At 52.7% G+C, this 15,726-nt stretch overlaps 1 protein-coding gene across 3 annotated transcripts in view; it reads right to left on the bottom strand.

The window, feature by feature from the left end:
• Window positions 1–15,726, bottom strand: part of SRGAP3 (SLIT-ROBO Rho GTPase activating protein 3) — a 93,256-nt gene that overhangs the window by 19,835 nt on the left and 57,695 nt on the right. For all 3 annotated transcript variants that reach the window (XM_072044613.1, XM_027467398.3, XM_072044614.1), the window contains exons 5-11: window positions 14,145–14,330; window positions 13,255–13,383; window positions 5,698–5,919; window positions 5,103–5,204; window positions 4,668–4,865; window positions 3,604–3,688; window positions 2,163–2,190 (exon numbers count right to left, since the gene is read on the bottom strand). In XM_072044613.1, the coding sequence (XP_071900714.1) occupies window positions 2,163–2,190; window positions 3,604–3,688; window positions 4,668–4,865; window positions 5,103–5,204; window positions 5,698–5,919; window positions 13,255–13,383; window positions 14,145–14,330 (950 nt within the window). The remainder of the gene's footprint in view (window positions 1–2,162; window positions 2,191–3,603; window positions 3,689–4,667; window positions 4,866–5,102; window positions 5,205–5,697; window positions 5,920–13,254; window positions 13,384–14,144; window positions 14,331–15,726) is intronic.

The raw sequence follows: 15,726 nt of genomic DNA, 5'->3' as shown, positions 1-15,726 counted from the left end.
CAAGAGCTGGGGACACCTCCTGCTTCTGGGAACACAGCCACGGGCATGCGTAACGCTTTAGTGCTGTGATCAGGGGTCTGGGGGGCTGCTTCCATTAATTACAATTACATTTTGATTTCTTCTTCTGACAACAAAGGACACTGAGACTCAAGTACACAGATCTAAAAGAGGGAGAAAAATAGCAGAAATTCTCCAAGCGATTTCTGATCTGTCCTCTGCCCCCGGGCTACACGGACATCTGCAGAGGACAGATGATGGCTGCAAGTGAAAACGGGTGCTAGGAGCCTTCATGCAAAAGTTCTTGCAGAGCTGAGTGGACACATACAATTTACAACCCTTAATTAAAATAAAGGATCTGACTGTGCACTCCTATAGCTTATAACCATTCCTCCAACTGTACAACTCCTGGTAACTGAGGAGCAGACACGAGGACTGCCCAGTGAAGCGCCCGCATGACCCTCAGCTGAGCAGCCATGTGTGCGAACTGAAGGCACCCAGAGCTTGCTGCGGTGTGATCTGCTCTCGCTGGGTGATGCCCTGGAGCCAGGCAGCTCCTTGGGCTGTTCTGACCCAGCCTGCAGTGCTGCTGCACAAGGAGGAGATTGTCTCGTGTTTATTTTCCTTTGTGAAGTAAAAGCAAATACTGAAACAAAAGCAAACAGAAGCAGCAGGGAGTCGTGCCATCATCCCTCGTGTAGGAGGCTGTTATTCATTCCTCTGATTGTTCTGGCCTGCAACACACAGCACCAGGCCACAGGCACCCACTCCTGAGAAAGTACTCGAGCCAGTTCTGTGAGATTTTACCCGGTTGTTTCGGTGTGCTTCCATCTGCCAGCTCTGCAGACAGCCCTGCCTGCTGCATCCAGAGGACCCGAGCTCAGCTCAGCAGCCAAGGCAGACACTGGGGCGCTGAAGATGTGAGAGCCCTGGGACCCTCTGGGGAGGCAGCGACAGCAGGGGGGGAGCAGCTGCCCTAACTGCTGATCCGAAGGGGCCTGGGAGCACCGGGCTGCACGGAGCCAGCCCGCCCAGGGCACCCAGCAGTGCCACAGGAGCTCTCCCTGGACGCACAAGAGCAGCTCCTTGGAGCATCCTGCTGCAGTGAGACCTGAGGCTGCCTGGGTTTCGCAGCCTGTCCCCACTCTCTTACCCATGGCAGGCTCGGAAGGGCGCTCTGTCCCAGTGGCACCTCCCCACCTTGCACTGGAGCCCCACCGGCCCCGGCTCTGACGCCGCTCTCAGCCTGGCAGCAGCAGCACAGCCCAGCTCCAGCCAGGAGGCAGCAGGCCGGGGCACCCGCTGGCCTCTGCCCTCTGCCCAGGCAGCCTCCTTCCCCTCCTTCCTGCCTGGAAAGGCAGCCCGGTGACCAAGCCATCACCATCTGCTTCAGCATTTCTCACATGGAATGTCTGTTTTTTTTTTTTGTTTTGTTTTTTTTTCCTCTTGGTATTGCAGATTTAATTAAACGCTGAAATAGGATTGTAAAAAGATGACGCAAGAAGAGGCTCGAAATGTTCTGGGGAGATTTTTGCAGGCTTTGCTGGCCCACATCTTACTGTTAGGAAACCAGCACACTGAGAGCGAGCCACTAGAGCTCTGTGGAGATGCTTTATGGACTGGACACAGATCAAAGCCTCCTGCCTGTTACATCCACCCCTAGCAATATCTCCTGCTGTAACTGGATGAAAGTCTAAGAATAAAAACACCCTCTGTGCTCCTGGGTAAAGAAGCCGGAGCTGGGAGAGGTTTTCAGGAGACGTATCAAAGTCCTTAAGAGAACAGTGCTGGCAGGGAGCAGGTGGGCACACTTGTATTGCTCTGTCTGAACACAACACAACCTCAGCTGTGCCTCCAAGACACTGCAGCGCACCGTGCTACAGAGCGCTTCCAGGCACTTCCAAGCCAGCCAGCTAGAAATTACACTGCAGCAAAAACAGGGGCCTGTTCGTCATCACCCTAATTACTCCACTTCAGGCAATGCAGCCGAGAAGCAGGTCAGTGATCAGGATTTGCCTGCCCTCCAGCCTGCCAGCACAGGGCAGCTGGAAGATAGCTGACTCTTAGCCCCACCAAGCTGTGCCAGCAGCCAAGGCAAGCACCCTCCTGCCAGCACGAGCCAAAGGTCCTTCCCAAAAGCAGAGCAAATAGAAGAAACTTCTCACCTGGTTGTTCCGCATTCTGCTCTTTCACCTACAAAAAAATATAAGTTTCCATCAAGTCTGCACATTAGTCACCAGAAAATGGCTGTTCAAACACAGATGCACAAGCATTCCCGCCCCTGCTTCTGGTTCTGTAAGCCCTGAGTTAATTGTTTGTGGCAAAGCCGAGTGAGCCTGAAAGCCCTGCAGGTTGCAGGAGGTGCTGAGCTGGTTGCCATGCGAACCCTTTCCTCTAAGAGGCACATTACAAGTCCAAGGCTCAGTCACAAGGGGGGGAAAGCATCTTCTATTCCCACTGACATTAAAGGTTTATTTGCAATATGAAGCTCATCTTAAAAAAAAAAAATAACCAGATGCACCACACGTCCTCTGCAGTAAGTGCTCATTTACACTAGCTGGGGATTGGCCAAATTCGAACAGGAAAGGGGGAGTCTGATAAGGGCTAAAGCCCCCGGGGAGGCTGCTGAGATTAGCCAACTGCCTCGTGGAGGACCACTAATAGCAGCTGAATACAGCGGAGTAATTCTGCTCCTTGGCTTTTCCTATGAGATAACAGCCCATCTAATCATAATCAGGCAGGCGCTCTTCTGGCTGTCAATATTCTCATTCCCTTCGTGTATTTTTAGTGCTTGGATTTCATATAAATGGCAGCATATTACCAGTGATAAGATCTGTTCATTTTTTAAAGTATTTGTCAATCCACTGAAAAAACTAAACTCGTTTCACATGCTGTTTATTTCTCCCAAGGCCAAGAAAGCTGATTTATTCTTCCTTTTTCTAAGGCACATAAAAGCAAGCATTTGGCTTCACATGCCTCCTTCCTGTTCTCCCTTGGCACCTGCAGAAAGCAAGCTTGCAGCCAATTCCTCGCTGAAAAAGCAAAGAATTCCACACAAGTGTTTTGCAAACCCAGATTTTTTCCTAAGGAGAATCAGCTCATGCTGAAACACAGCATTCTGCATTTCTGGGCTAAGCATTTGCTGAATGTCTACGTAGCAGGACAATCCCATGGCCTGGAAGAAATTCAGAAAGTTTCCATGTGAAAACGTTCCACAGCTGCTTTTGCACAGTATTAAAGCAACTGCCACCACACTCTTCCTCCTAAGAAGAGCAAGAGTTGTTTTGTGTGGGAGGGCAGGACAGTGACCAAGTTAATCTCAAAGAGACAATCACTTCTTGCACTGATCCATAGGAGTCTTAGCCCTGCATCTTCTGCACAGGGCTGCTTCCCCTGCACACTCCCAAAGAAACTTAGAATAAGAATAATATTCCATGGAAATAACTATTTTGCATGTCACTAGTCAAACTTAGTGCAGCAGCCGAAGATGGAGGCCATCAGTCAGCCAGGGAACACAGAGGGCAGGTCGGATTGGCAGATGAAGCCTGCTTCAAAATCACTGCTCGTGGTGGGACATCTCCCTCTGAACCTAACTCTGCAACTCACCTTCCCCAAGAGTCTGCTTCAGCAAGTCGTGTTTAGCCTGGAGCTTCGTGATAAGATTACTGCCATTCAAATACTCTTTAAATTTCTGGAATTAAGAACAAAACAAACAAGGTGGGTTAAGTCTCCCAGCAAAAATCATCTGCAATTGATGTACACTTTTGCCTGGGGCTACTGACAGGGCCTCGGAGCGGCTGTCAGGCTCTAACAAACGAGGCGTCAGATGCACCGCAGGATGGAGCACGCTCTAATCACTTCTCACTGCCCAGGCCCCAGCCCTGATGATCTTATTAGCCCAGTCTCCTTGGTGCTGCACCTCCTGCCTGGGAACGCGAGGAGCTCCAAAGAAAAGAGTTCAAAGCAAGCTTTCTTTTGTCAGGCTTCTGAGAACAGGCTGGAAAATCAAAGAGGTTTTCCCTGCGCTGACGGGGGCTTTGCCTTTGTGCATGCAAGCACTGCAGCAGTGAGTACACCCAGTGCAGCCCAGCCCTGCCCAGGCAGTCAGGCAGTGGGAGCTGGGCGACACAAACCCTGCAGCGCTGCTTCGTGGGCCACTGTGAGCCTGCTGTACGCCCAGTAACACCCCAGGGCAATCATTTCATGGAGGAGTAAGGGAGTCAGACGTAGAAAATGAAAGACAAAAACATGGGAAATATCACAAATTCTTGCAAAATTTATCAAAAACAAGCACAACTCTAAACTGCAGTGATCCCCCTTCCCTCGTTAATTGGAATAATAACACTGCTAGAGAAATTAGCAGCTTTCCTATGCGTACGTATTTATCACAAGCCTGCTGCCCAGTTCTGAGCCACTCCTGCTGGCTTCTGTAAGCTTTTGGTCACAACTGGTTGCTCCAGTTGCTCCTTCAAAATCAAGGCAGACACTGAATTGTCATTCCCTATGCATTGCCCTGCCACTGTGAAATGCATTCCAATCCCAAATCAGACAGAAGACAAATACTTGAAGAGACTGAATTGGTTCTTGCTCTTCACTAATGAGCATTTAAAATGGGACTCAGCCCTAGCAATTAATGCTTTGTGTCCTGTATCACATGAGATGAGACTCACTGTAAAATAGAACATCTCAGTTTCCTGTTGGTTGGCTCTCCTCTTGGCAATGTTTATTTTACTCATGTAGGTCTCTGAAGCAGCTGATTTGACCGACTCAGTGGAGCGACTGTGCTGGAAGGCATCTGAAACATCAAAATCTTCCACTGTCAGCATGTCCTGCAAAGTCTGCATTGTGGCATCCAGAGTTTTTCGTACCTATCAGACACAGAAGACAGCATGTTCTTGAAGCAGACTGGAAAACACCACATCCTGAGCCAAAACAACTGGCCAACAAGCAGCTCATACTGGGCTCACTCATGCATGAGCTGCAAGGGGAGCCCTCAGCACCGCCACCGACGGATCCCAAACCCCACCCCACCAGGAAACCCCCTGCATCGTGGGCTGAGCAGTGCTGCCTGTGAGGCCGCCCGCGAGACCCAGAGCAGTCCTTACCTCTTCGTTCTCTATCTTGAGGGTGGCCAGTCGGGACTGCAGCTGGTGGTACCGCATCAGCAGCTCGGTCTGCACAGGCTGCTGGGCGCTGACCTGACACACCTGGGGCAGAGCCATGCCAGAGACAGGAGAGGATTCAGTGGGTCACGCACTGAGCAGACACACGCATTGAACACCTACACGATTCTCTCAGCTCCTCACATCCCCCAGGGCAGCATGGCCCAGTTTCTACGCAGCAGTGCCCTGGACCTGGGCCAGCACAAGGCATTTCCACCCAGCATTTTAAAGCTGTGCTCTGAAGTCTTCCAATTACAGCAGGTAAATCAAAGCCCCGCTTTACAAATCTGTTGGGCAGTTCAGCTGAGGATCAAGCCACAGGCATTCTAATTGGGAAAGGCAAGGAGCAAGAGGCATGCTGAAAGGAGGAGCCCTAATGAGCTAAATGTCTCATTAAGAAAGGAAACATGAATAGCAGCATGTGAAGACAGAACAGAAAGGGAAGGAATAACGTAATAGCGATGGCAGAGAACAAGAGAGACCCAGCCCAGGCCAGGCTGCGAGGCAGCCCCACAGCCCCGGGCAGCAGGCACAGTACCTCGTCCCCCATGTGGGGCTGGAACTCGAACTTGAGCGGAGGGCAGAAGACCTGGTTGCACATGTCCATGATGGTGTGCTTGTCACTGCGCGCATCCAGGTTGTCCACGGCGTTCTCGATGATGTCCAGGCCCTCGTGGCGGGAGGTTTCCAGGTTGTACTCTGCAGACAGGTAAGTCCTGAACGTCCGAGCGAGGCTGGCGTGGAAGCCCAGGTCACAGCACTGAGAAACACAAGCACAGGTATCACACAAGCACTGCCATCCCTGTTCTGGAGGGTCAGGCGCACATTAAACACACAGAAAGCAGTGTATGGCCCAGGGAAACACCAGCCCTGTTGTACAGGGATACGTTTAATAGCATACTGCAACACTACATGACAAGGCCAGGAGACTGCAGGAGAACAGGCACCAGGGGCACAACCAGCCGGATGGTGCAACCTTGTGGGACCTTCGCCACAGCACTGGGGTTTGGTGGCCTTGGTTCTACAGGGAAGGACGCGGGTGGTGCTCAGGCAGGAGGGAGTTAAAAATCAGGGAAAAGCACGGTTCTCCTGCGCCCTGCAGAGGTCCCCAGAAAAGGGCTGGAGGACCCACACCACGGACTGTCCAAGGGCATTCCTTCTCACCCGGGGAGCAGCCCTGCAGGTACTTTTTATGCAAAGAAACCATTCCCAGGTTATCACGTACAGACGGTGCTCGGGCAGGGTGGCACTGAGAAATGCCCCGCAGCCCTTCCAGCCCGGCTAGGGAGCTGCCTTCCTCGCTCACCATGGAGCAGCTTCTCATGCATAACTGATCGTTCTCATGTTCACCTTGGAGAAAATGATAAAACTCTGAGCTAATTGCCTAATGTACAGTATTTTGGCAGCAAAACCCTGTTTTTAAACTCTCTTCTCAATATAATTGAGTTTGGCATGCTAAGTATAGCACCAGCATGGGGGTTTGCTGCTACGAATGCATAATCACAGCTCAGCACAACCCCCCCCCGCCAGTCCTAAGGGAGCCGGGTGGGAGCCATGGCACAACGAGCCCCCGCGCCGCTGGGTGCGACCACCAGCCCCTGCCCACGGCACCGCAGCGGGGGCGCAGGCAGGCCCAGAGAAGCACCCAGGGTGTGGATGCCAGCAGCGGCTCTGCAGGGAAAGGAGGGGCACGGTGAGACAGGCAGGAGCACGGGGAGGAGGAGGAGAGCAGCGCCGCAGGCTGAGCCCTGCGAGAGGGGCTGCAGGGAGACTGCAGCGAACCACAGGGCTGCCATCCAGAAATGCAGCACGTCTATTCCTGGGACAGGAGAGGGCTGAAGCTCCTGGGAGAGGACCAAGCTGGACAGTTACAGCTCTGTCCATTGCCAGGAGTTTCGTAATCGGATGTCCCCAGGACGCTTGTTTCTGCCTCCTGGTGCATCAGAGCCCCGTGCTGCACACCCCCAGCTGTGAGCTGCAGAGATGCATCCCAGGGCAGGAGGGATGCGGGACACAGGCAGGAGGAACAGAGGGGAAAACCTGCTGAGACGGGCACCCCACCAGAAACACCTCCCGTGGCAAGCAGCCTGCGCTAACGCTGCCGGACAAGGGCACGAGAGCTGCCGCAGGACAGCCTCTGTCAGAGAAGCTGTGAAGCTGTGCTGCCACACAAATTAAAGAATAAGTGGGAAATCCTCATTGTCTGAGCTATAATCAAACACACCCAGAACCCCGATCATTTACCAGGCTCCCTTTTGCTTCCGGCAGTATGAAGGCATCTCCCCAAACCCCACCGGGCTGTGCCTCATGGTACAGGGCTCCCTGTTCGGGGCTGCCATGTCAGGGACACCTTTTCCAGCTCTGCAGTGTCCACAGGAATTACTTTGAACCAAGGCAGAAAGGCACAAAAAGTGACTCTGCATCAGCACATCAGCACTGATAAACCTGAAGTGAAATATGAAAACTCGGCCGGTGCCACAAGCAGCTCCAGCCGAAGAAGTCATCTCGCTCTTTCTGCCCATCTGAGGAGACAACTCTCAGCTCGGATCATGTCACAGAGTTGTACTTGGTTCAGTCTGTGCTAAAACAAGCAGTAACAGCAAAACAGGACAACTGCTTGCAGATACACGAGCACGGTCTGCCTGTCCTCATCCAGTCTTTTAAAGCAGCTGAAACCACGTATGGAGCAACGGGGTTCCTGCAGGAATGATCGAATGCTCACAACCCACCAGTTCCCCTGCCTGTTTAACTCCTCATTTGATGAGTTGAAAACACGGGTGGTTAAGGACTGGTACAGCTCTGCCTCCATAAGCCAGCAAGCTACACAAAAAGCTAGCTCCTGGGGAAGTGGAGTGAACCCGGGGCAAAACCTAGCCATAGCCCCGGGAGTGCCTCCCACAGGGCAGTTTTAGCACAAACTCCTGCTCCACCGCCCTGGGGCAGCGCACAGAAAGGGAAGGAGCCCAGGCGATGCAGCCTGCCCAGCTCAGCCCTGCCCCGAGAAGCCCCAGGGCAGCTGTCCCCAGCAGGGCACGGGGCCAGGACCCAGCAGAGGAAACGCCAGGGCCAGGCGACTGCAGGCCTGCTCCCCACACGGGGCTGCACAGGTTTCTCAGCGCCCCTCCAAACCTGCCCTGGCCGTTCTGCTGCCTGGAAAATGATTGCTGCTCGCCTGGGAAAAAATGCCAGGAGAAAATACCTGCCACTGGCACGGGCGGGGAGCTTCCAGAGCCTCCAAAAGAGAGCTACTACAGAGGAAAATCACTGAATGCCGCAGGATCTGAGGAGACAGAGCTCAAGGTAACGTCAGATGCTTTGGGGAAAAAAATAGAAAGGCAATGTGAAATCTTTCCTTTACTTTGAACGCAGGGCTCATGCTGAAGCTGGCAGCTATGGGCACTGCCAGCACTCGGCTGCAGAGGACAGGCAGGGCAGCCAGCTCACCCGCACGGAGCAGCCCGTGGAGTCTCTGGCGGTGAGTGCTGAGCCTGGTGCTTCACACGGGGTGCCCAGAGAGGGAAAGGCAGAGCATGGACTTTCACACAACTCAGGGAAACACACAAAGGGCAGGGAAGAAAAAAACAAGACAGACTTCAAACTCCTGCTCCCAGCTCCAGAGCAAATGGCATCTTCTCACCCCTCTCATCCCCTTTGATGGAAAATAAATTAGAAGCACAAATAATAATCCTTAGTGCTTCTGCAGTGCCTTTCATCTACAGAGCTCAAAGCCCTTCATATATTAATTCATTAAGTCTCGTAACACCCCTGCAAGGGCTGGAAATATTACAGTGTTCAACCAAGAACCGAAGCGAGACCCAGGAGGTTAAGCAGGCTGGCTCCGGTCACAGTGCCCCGCACATGGCCAAGCCCAGCGCAGCCCCGAGGCACAGCACGGCCGCTGCAGCACACGGCACACGGTGCCTCTGAGGAGCAGGGAGTTGGGGAGGTTTGCCCAAGGGCAGGGGAGAGCTGGTGAGAAGCAGGGCACTGAACGTGGGCCTCCAGCCCCAACGCAGAGAGAACAGCCACAGCTCTGCAGCCTCTGCGCTGAGACCCCCTGCGTTACACGGGCACCCTGCTCAGGCCGTGCTGATAAATGGCTGCAGAGAAAGCCCCGTGCCCTCCTGCCACAGCCCACGGCCACGTCCTGAGCCGGGTGAGCGTGTCCCCAGCGCCAGCCGTGGCCGGGCTTGCCATTAGCAGCAGTTGCTGTAAATCTGTAAATCTGCCAAAGGCACGGCCTTGGTGCATCGAGCTCAGTGCTTTGCCTGAGGCGGCCACGGAGACACAAACCCCCTGCACATCCCATTCATCCTCAGCCAAACCTGAAGGGTGTACGTGCAGGGGAGGGGGCAGGGGGAGCACGGGATCCTTCCCGACACAGTAATCAGCTCACACCCTGAAGCGTGAGATTTGATTACTTCTAATCAAAGGTTCCTTAACTACAAATATTACCGAGCCCAGCGTTATGTAGGCCTTTTCAGAATCGAGCTATAGTTAATTAACTCTCTGCTCCCTGGAGTGGGTTTCCTTCTGAAGGATCTTTAACCTACATTTTATTTTGCTCCTTAATCTCTCTATAGCAACCCCTCTTCTGTGTGCATTTTCTTAGGGCTTTTGTGCGTGTGTTGTTTCGTTTCTTTTTCCAAGACGAACTCATTGGCAAATTAATCTTTTAAAGGACATTACAACCTCGAGGCTATTCTTTCAAGCTACTGGGAAAAGCAGCAGCAAAAAGCACGGGGAGGGAATTCTTTTTTCCACAGGAATGTTGTTGCTTTTTTGTATAAACTACAAGGTCCAGCGAACCTTGCTCGCTACCTCCAGGCAGTAAAATTTACAGCCTGCGCGATACTTCTAAGCCATCAAACAATCAGCACAAGGGCTTAATTAATTTAGCAAGCCAATTTCAATGTCCACAGTGTCCGCATGAGGAAGAAGTTGTTGCTAGGTGCAAAGGTCTGCAAAAAATGCAGATTTGCCATACTGTTAAAGCCAGGACAGACAAAACGTAGGAGATCTGTGTTGGTTGGATTCTGCTAGTCTAATGCAGGGCTCTAAGAACAGCTTAGAAAAAAACCCATTGTTATCAGAGTACCGTGATTTACAGTTTCCCCACCAAACGGGTAGCTCTGGTAGCTGTTATTAATACCCTGCGTACAGAATTAGACTGTAAGTTTACTAAAGCAGGGTTCTAGTGTACGAACAAAAGACGTCAAACTCCTGAAAGAAAATCAAGCAAGCACACCTCTTTCCCCTCCTCTCCATCCACACAAGCCCTGTTTTGAAAGGGATCACACATCCCGAACCATTTATTCTCTTACAACACATAAAGCCCTTAACGAGCCAGTTATTTCCGATTTCCTCACCTGCTTGCACTGCCAGCCCCTGCCCTGGCTGGGCATCCCACGCCCCCGCAGTGCTGCCCGGGGCTGCCTGTGGGGCCAGGCGTGCCTTAAAGCTCGCAGCTCACCTCTGCAACCACAACAGCTGAGATTTTTGATCTCAACTGACTCACGGCACCACGGGAAATCAGGCATCCCAGTGAGCCCTGCAGCCCCGGCACGTGCCCTGGGATGCCCGCGGGTGTCACCGATGTCACCGCCACTCGCCGCAGCCTCCTGGAGCACGGCCCTGGCGCTGTGCAGCCACCTGGCACCCCTGCCTCCCCGGCCACAGCTCTCTGCCACAACACTAAGTGAGGGCGCTTCCTAAAAACACGTTTTCTTCCTGCTCGAAGGACAGCGCAGGCGGCACTTCTGTACCTCTGTGCAACTGGAAGGCTCTTCATGCTGGAAAAATGGCCTCAAGCACCCCGCAGAAGAGCCCTGCCACCCGTACACGCCGGTTCCTGCTGTTAGAGCCAGCGGAGGCACGTGCGGCCCCCAGGCAGGGGGAGCACTGCCCGGCAGAGCTGCTGGTCTGCAGGCACAGGCGCCCCAGCAGTTAGCTGGTGATGGAAACAACAAGAAGGAGAGCTGCAAGAGACGCCTAAAATTAGATCCTAATGAAATGGCACCTGGCCTCAGCACCCCTGAGCACCCCTTCTCCCCAGCAGGAGGAGGTGCCCAGCAGCCAGCCCTGCTGCCTCCACCCCGTCACTCACATGGGGACAGCAGCATAACCCTACCCTGAAGCCCCCAGCAGTAGCTGGAGACACACAGCCCCCTTCACTTAGCTCGACTTTTCAGCACACAGATATTTTCTTTTTCTGGCCTCTGCTTTGCTGTGATGTAAGTGATGCTCACTGCAGATTCCTGGCGTAACAATTCTGACATTTCTGTTTCCTCTCTGGGCTAAACAGCACCAGACCATAAGAGAGGTGACAATGTCATCAGCTCCCCTTCCTAGTGTCCGAAAGATTTGGCAGTAATATTAAATTCCTAAGAATTCCTTTCCTTTACTTGCTTGTTTGCCCCAGCTACAGCAAACACCCCAGCGCACAGGGAGGCACGCTGTGTCTCACAGTGATTTAACAGAGCCCGAACCGGTGCGGTGGTCAGCTTGTACTCACACCGACCCTCTCGTTGTACCTCCTAAACCCAGCGGTATCTTTTGTGCGAACACTTCAAAATATTTTACAGCTATTTCACATGGAGCTCCAGAGAGATGGTAACAGCTTTATCTCCGCTTTACACACGCGAGCACAGAGATTACCTCGGTCACACAGTTAATGGCAGAAATGAGGGACGAACCAGGTGTTTGGATATAAACGCGCTCCTTCCAAGGGAAGAGGCGAGCAGTGCGCTTTAAGTACAAGTCTCATTTGAGCTGTCTCCATATTCCTTTTCTCCTTTCTAAAGGAGGAAACAAAAAGGCCACTGGAGACAGAAGGAGACAGACACGCCCTGTGCCACTTCACGGTTCCTCTGATCGAGTTTTACATTTCTCATTAAAAGCGAAGCCCTGGGAGGACTCTCTGCTCTCCCGGAGCAGCTGGGACCTCGTTTTTCACCAGAGCAGGAGATTAGCAGAAAGGCTTTGTTATAAAAGTCACTATTCTGCGGTGATGTTGAGGGCAGAAGAAATGTCAAGGCTGTGCCTAATAGATGACACCAAGCCATCTGGGATTTGGGGAAAATGCTGCTAAATTAGCTGCTCCAGTGTTCTGACGGTTCAGATTTGCGTACAAATCAAAAAACCGCACATGGCAATTTGTGCTTGATGTGAAGGGTGTGCGAGAGCCCCATCACCCCCCTGTGTCCCCGAACAACAGCCCCTTACATCGTTAATCATCCCTCTTGGCGAGGCAGCGTGGAGGAGCCGGGAGAATGAGCACAATCCCAATGCACCCACCCTGCTAGGGTCCCATTAAAGCACGGCCAGGCAGACTGCAAGCTGAAACAAAACAGTGTTCCTCCTCTGCAGCACCGGCACCATCACTCTCCTGCTCCAGCCCCACTCCTCCCCTCAGGCGAGCCCAGCACCAGGGCTCAGCCCTGCCAGCGCCGCTCTGCTGCCTCTGGGCACCAAGGGCACCGGCACCTCCCGGCCCTCTGCCTCCTGCTGCGTCCCACGGCACAACGGGGATCCTGTGCGGGGAGCAGCACCCCCAAAGGGCGGGTGGCCCACGTCCAGCATACTCCATACTCCAGATCTGGACTCCTTGCTTATGCTCTCACAAAGGTGTTGCCAGGTATGCTGGCTCATACCATGCAGTTATAACAAAAAAACTCCATCTTTTTTTTTTTCCAGACACTGATGACAGGAGGTTCTACGGAGCACAAACACAAATCAATTACTTTGCTGTGTGATCGTGTGGCCACCACAAAATTCAGAGAAGGCTGACTCCCATATAATGGCAGCTCCAGTTCTACCCATATATGCCTATGTCAGCTGAGGGGAAAGTCAAATGCATGCGTGTAACTGCAAGGGAAAAAGACAGGGGAAAAAATCCAAGTTTACAGCACGTTATCAGGCCTCAATTAAGCATATTTTAAAGCCTCAACAAATCCCCCTTTCATTACCATCACGTACGAGTGAAAGCGCGTTTAAGTGCGAGTGCATTTAAGAACCAAAGCATGCCTAAGACGTAGCTCTGCACTTGTCAGGAGAAAAAACCAGTAGGATGCGCACAGAGGGAGGAAGCACTTACATCGATGAGGTCGGAGACATCGTGGATGTAGTATTTACTGACAGCTGCGTTGGTGGCTGCCAGGTTCAGCAGGTAGTCATTCCTGGCTTTTGTACACTTCAGCTTGTTTTCAGAATATTTGGCTTGTCTCTGAAAAAGCAAAACGGAGCGTTAGAGCATAAATAGGATGCTCCTTACACAGCTTCTCTTCCTGCAGGGCCCCACAGCATCCATAGCCTGGGTGTGACATGTTAATTAATAACATTTGGTATCAGGTGTGATAACAGACACCCTTGCCAGGCTGGAGCAGCACATCTGAGCAGCGCGGCCACAACCAGCCGATGCACAATAAGGGCGTTCTGCTCAGCCATACCCCGTGCACCCGAAGCACAGCTGTTCTGCCTTATCTGTACGGTCATGGAGTATTTGGCATCAATCAAAACTAGAGGGCCAAATTTTCCTCCAAGATATGCTGACATGCATCTGGACTTAATCCAGATTTGTGCAGCTGTATCAAAGTAGAATCCAGCCCAGAGGCCCAAGCTACAGAATTTCAAACGGGGCCCAGAATTCGAGACTCTGTACAATAGCAGATGTGCTTGGATCTGGGGCATTTGTTCAGAAAGATCACTAGTCTGAAGGTTTAGCACAGATTAACCCTTCACGGAGGCTTGCTGGGGGACAAAATCCCAGTGCTGGGTCAACACGCATGAGAATGCTTCCCAGCTGAGGAAGCTATTGCTCCTTCTCAGAAATGAACACAGGAATTAAACAGTTTTGGATATTCCAACATCCAGGAGGATTTGCTGAAGCTGGAGTGTTGTTATGTGCAATGAAATGGGCCGGAGCCAAATTCCCCCACTGCAGAGGGAGCCCCGCAGACAGCCCATGCCTGGCTCCCGCTCACCCACCTTCTCCTTCATCTTCTCAATCTTCTTGACGGAGCTCCGCCGCTGAGGCCTGTCCTCGTGCCGCAGCAGATTCACGCTGATGTCCCCTGACTTGTTGAACTGCTTTTCCTCCTGCTTCTCGGCCTCCTTCAGCTTGCTCTCAGCACTGATGCTTTCTGCATGGTACATGTGGTAGGTCTTCATCACCTGAGGAAACGAGACTTTGTGAGTCACCTCCTCCAGGAGCAGGAGATGCATCACTGCACCAGGTGAGAACAGCCAGGGGCAGCGTGGAGCACTGCCTCTGCTCTGCCAGGGCTGCCCGAGGCCACTTTGGCATTAAGGAACAACAAGGTGAGGAGAAAACTATCACAGAGCCACCTCAGCACTATTCTGTAGCAGGTGTAAGAACCACCAGACCCCGCTCAGTCCCTGCTGCGGGAACAGCCTAAGACATGACTCCAGCACTGCTCACCTTCCTGTGGGGAAATGAGAAATCACCTCCAGTGCTCTGCAGCTGGGCCAGGGGCTCCATGACACGAGACTGTGAGGAGGCAACGATCAACCTGATGCCACTTTTGGCCCAACTCCCCTCTGCCTACACCTGAACTTACTCAGCCAACCCACCAAGTAATAGGGTAAATAAATCCCTGTTCCACCATTCTGACAACAGACCTCATCCTGAAGGTGGAGGAGCTGCAGATTTCTAGCAGAAGTGGATTTTGTCTCTTATCAGCACTTAATTCCCATCCTGCTGCTGCCGGTAAGCAGGCAGTGCCAGGGTGGATGGCAGCAGTGCCTCTTCCCCTAAATTCAAGTTCGCCATCAGTGACTGGACACACGATACTGATCTATTGCCAGGAAAACTCCTGCAAGGCAACTTCTACTGCAGAATTAATACTGCCGGTATTGCAGGGCACTGACGTTACCCCTGCAAACAAGCAGCCAGCAATGCAAAAATAATTAAAGCCTCCAACTGGGTTTGCTAGAACTGCTTAAGGAAGATGACTGCAAATGGGACTGGAACCAAAATAACTTCCCTTGCCACGAGGTTTAAGGACAGATTGTAACCCCACAGGCAAACATCCTGATTCCTTCCCCTTTCTGCACCATTACACACAGGCTCCAACAACATCAAATTATTCAAACTACCACAGAACTGTATCTTTCATTCTGTCGTTACCGATTACCACGATGCCAGCAGGACCCAGATTTAGCGCGCTGAAGGCAACCGAGCGCTGCAGGAAGCCCCACGGTGGCTGCTGACGGGGGGGCAGGACTCTGCCTGTGCCCCCACGGCTGCACGCAGCGTCCTTGCACTGTGCCCTCTGACGAGCTTCTCCACCTCAACGTTTCTCCTTCTCTGACGGGAACAGGACAGCACCGATCCCTTGCAAGGGAGGTGCTGTCACACCGCAAGGAGAGCGGCCGTGCCTGTCCCGCGGGCAGGGGGCACAGCGGCTGGAGGGGAGCGAAGGCACGGCGTGGCCACATCACACCCGGTGCTGGCTGGCCAAAGGCAGAGCTGGACACAAAGGACGCCCTCCTCGCTCAGCAAACGCTCCCCTCAGATGTCGGCTGAGTGTCAGCACCGCAAGGCAAA

This window comes from Anas platyrhynchos, chromosome 13, assembly GCF_047663525.1.
Source record: "Anas platyrhynchos isolate ZD024472 breed Pekin duck chromosome 13, IASCAAS_PekinDuck_T2T, whole genome shotgun sequence".
Classification (NCBI taxonomy): Eukaryota; Metazoa; Chordata; class Aves; order Anseriformes; family Anatidae; genus Anas; species Anas platyrhynchos.
The sequence above is the reverse complement of the archived record's forward strand: the minus strand, read 5'-3'. Positions and strand labels throughout refer to the sequence as shown.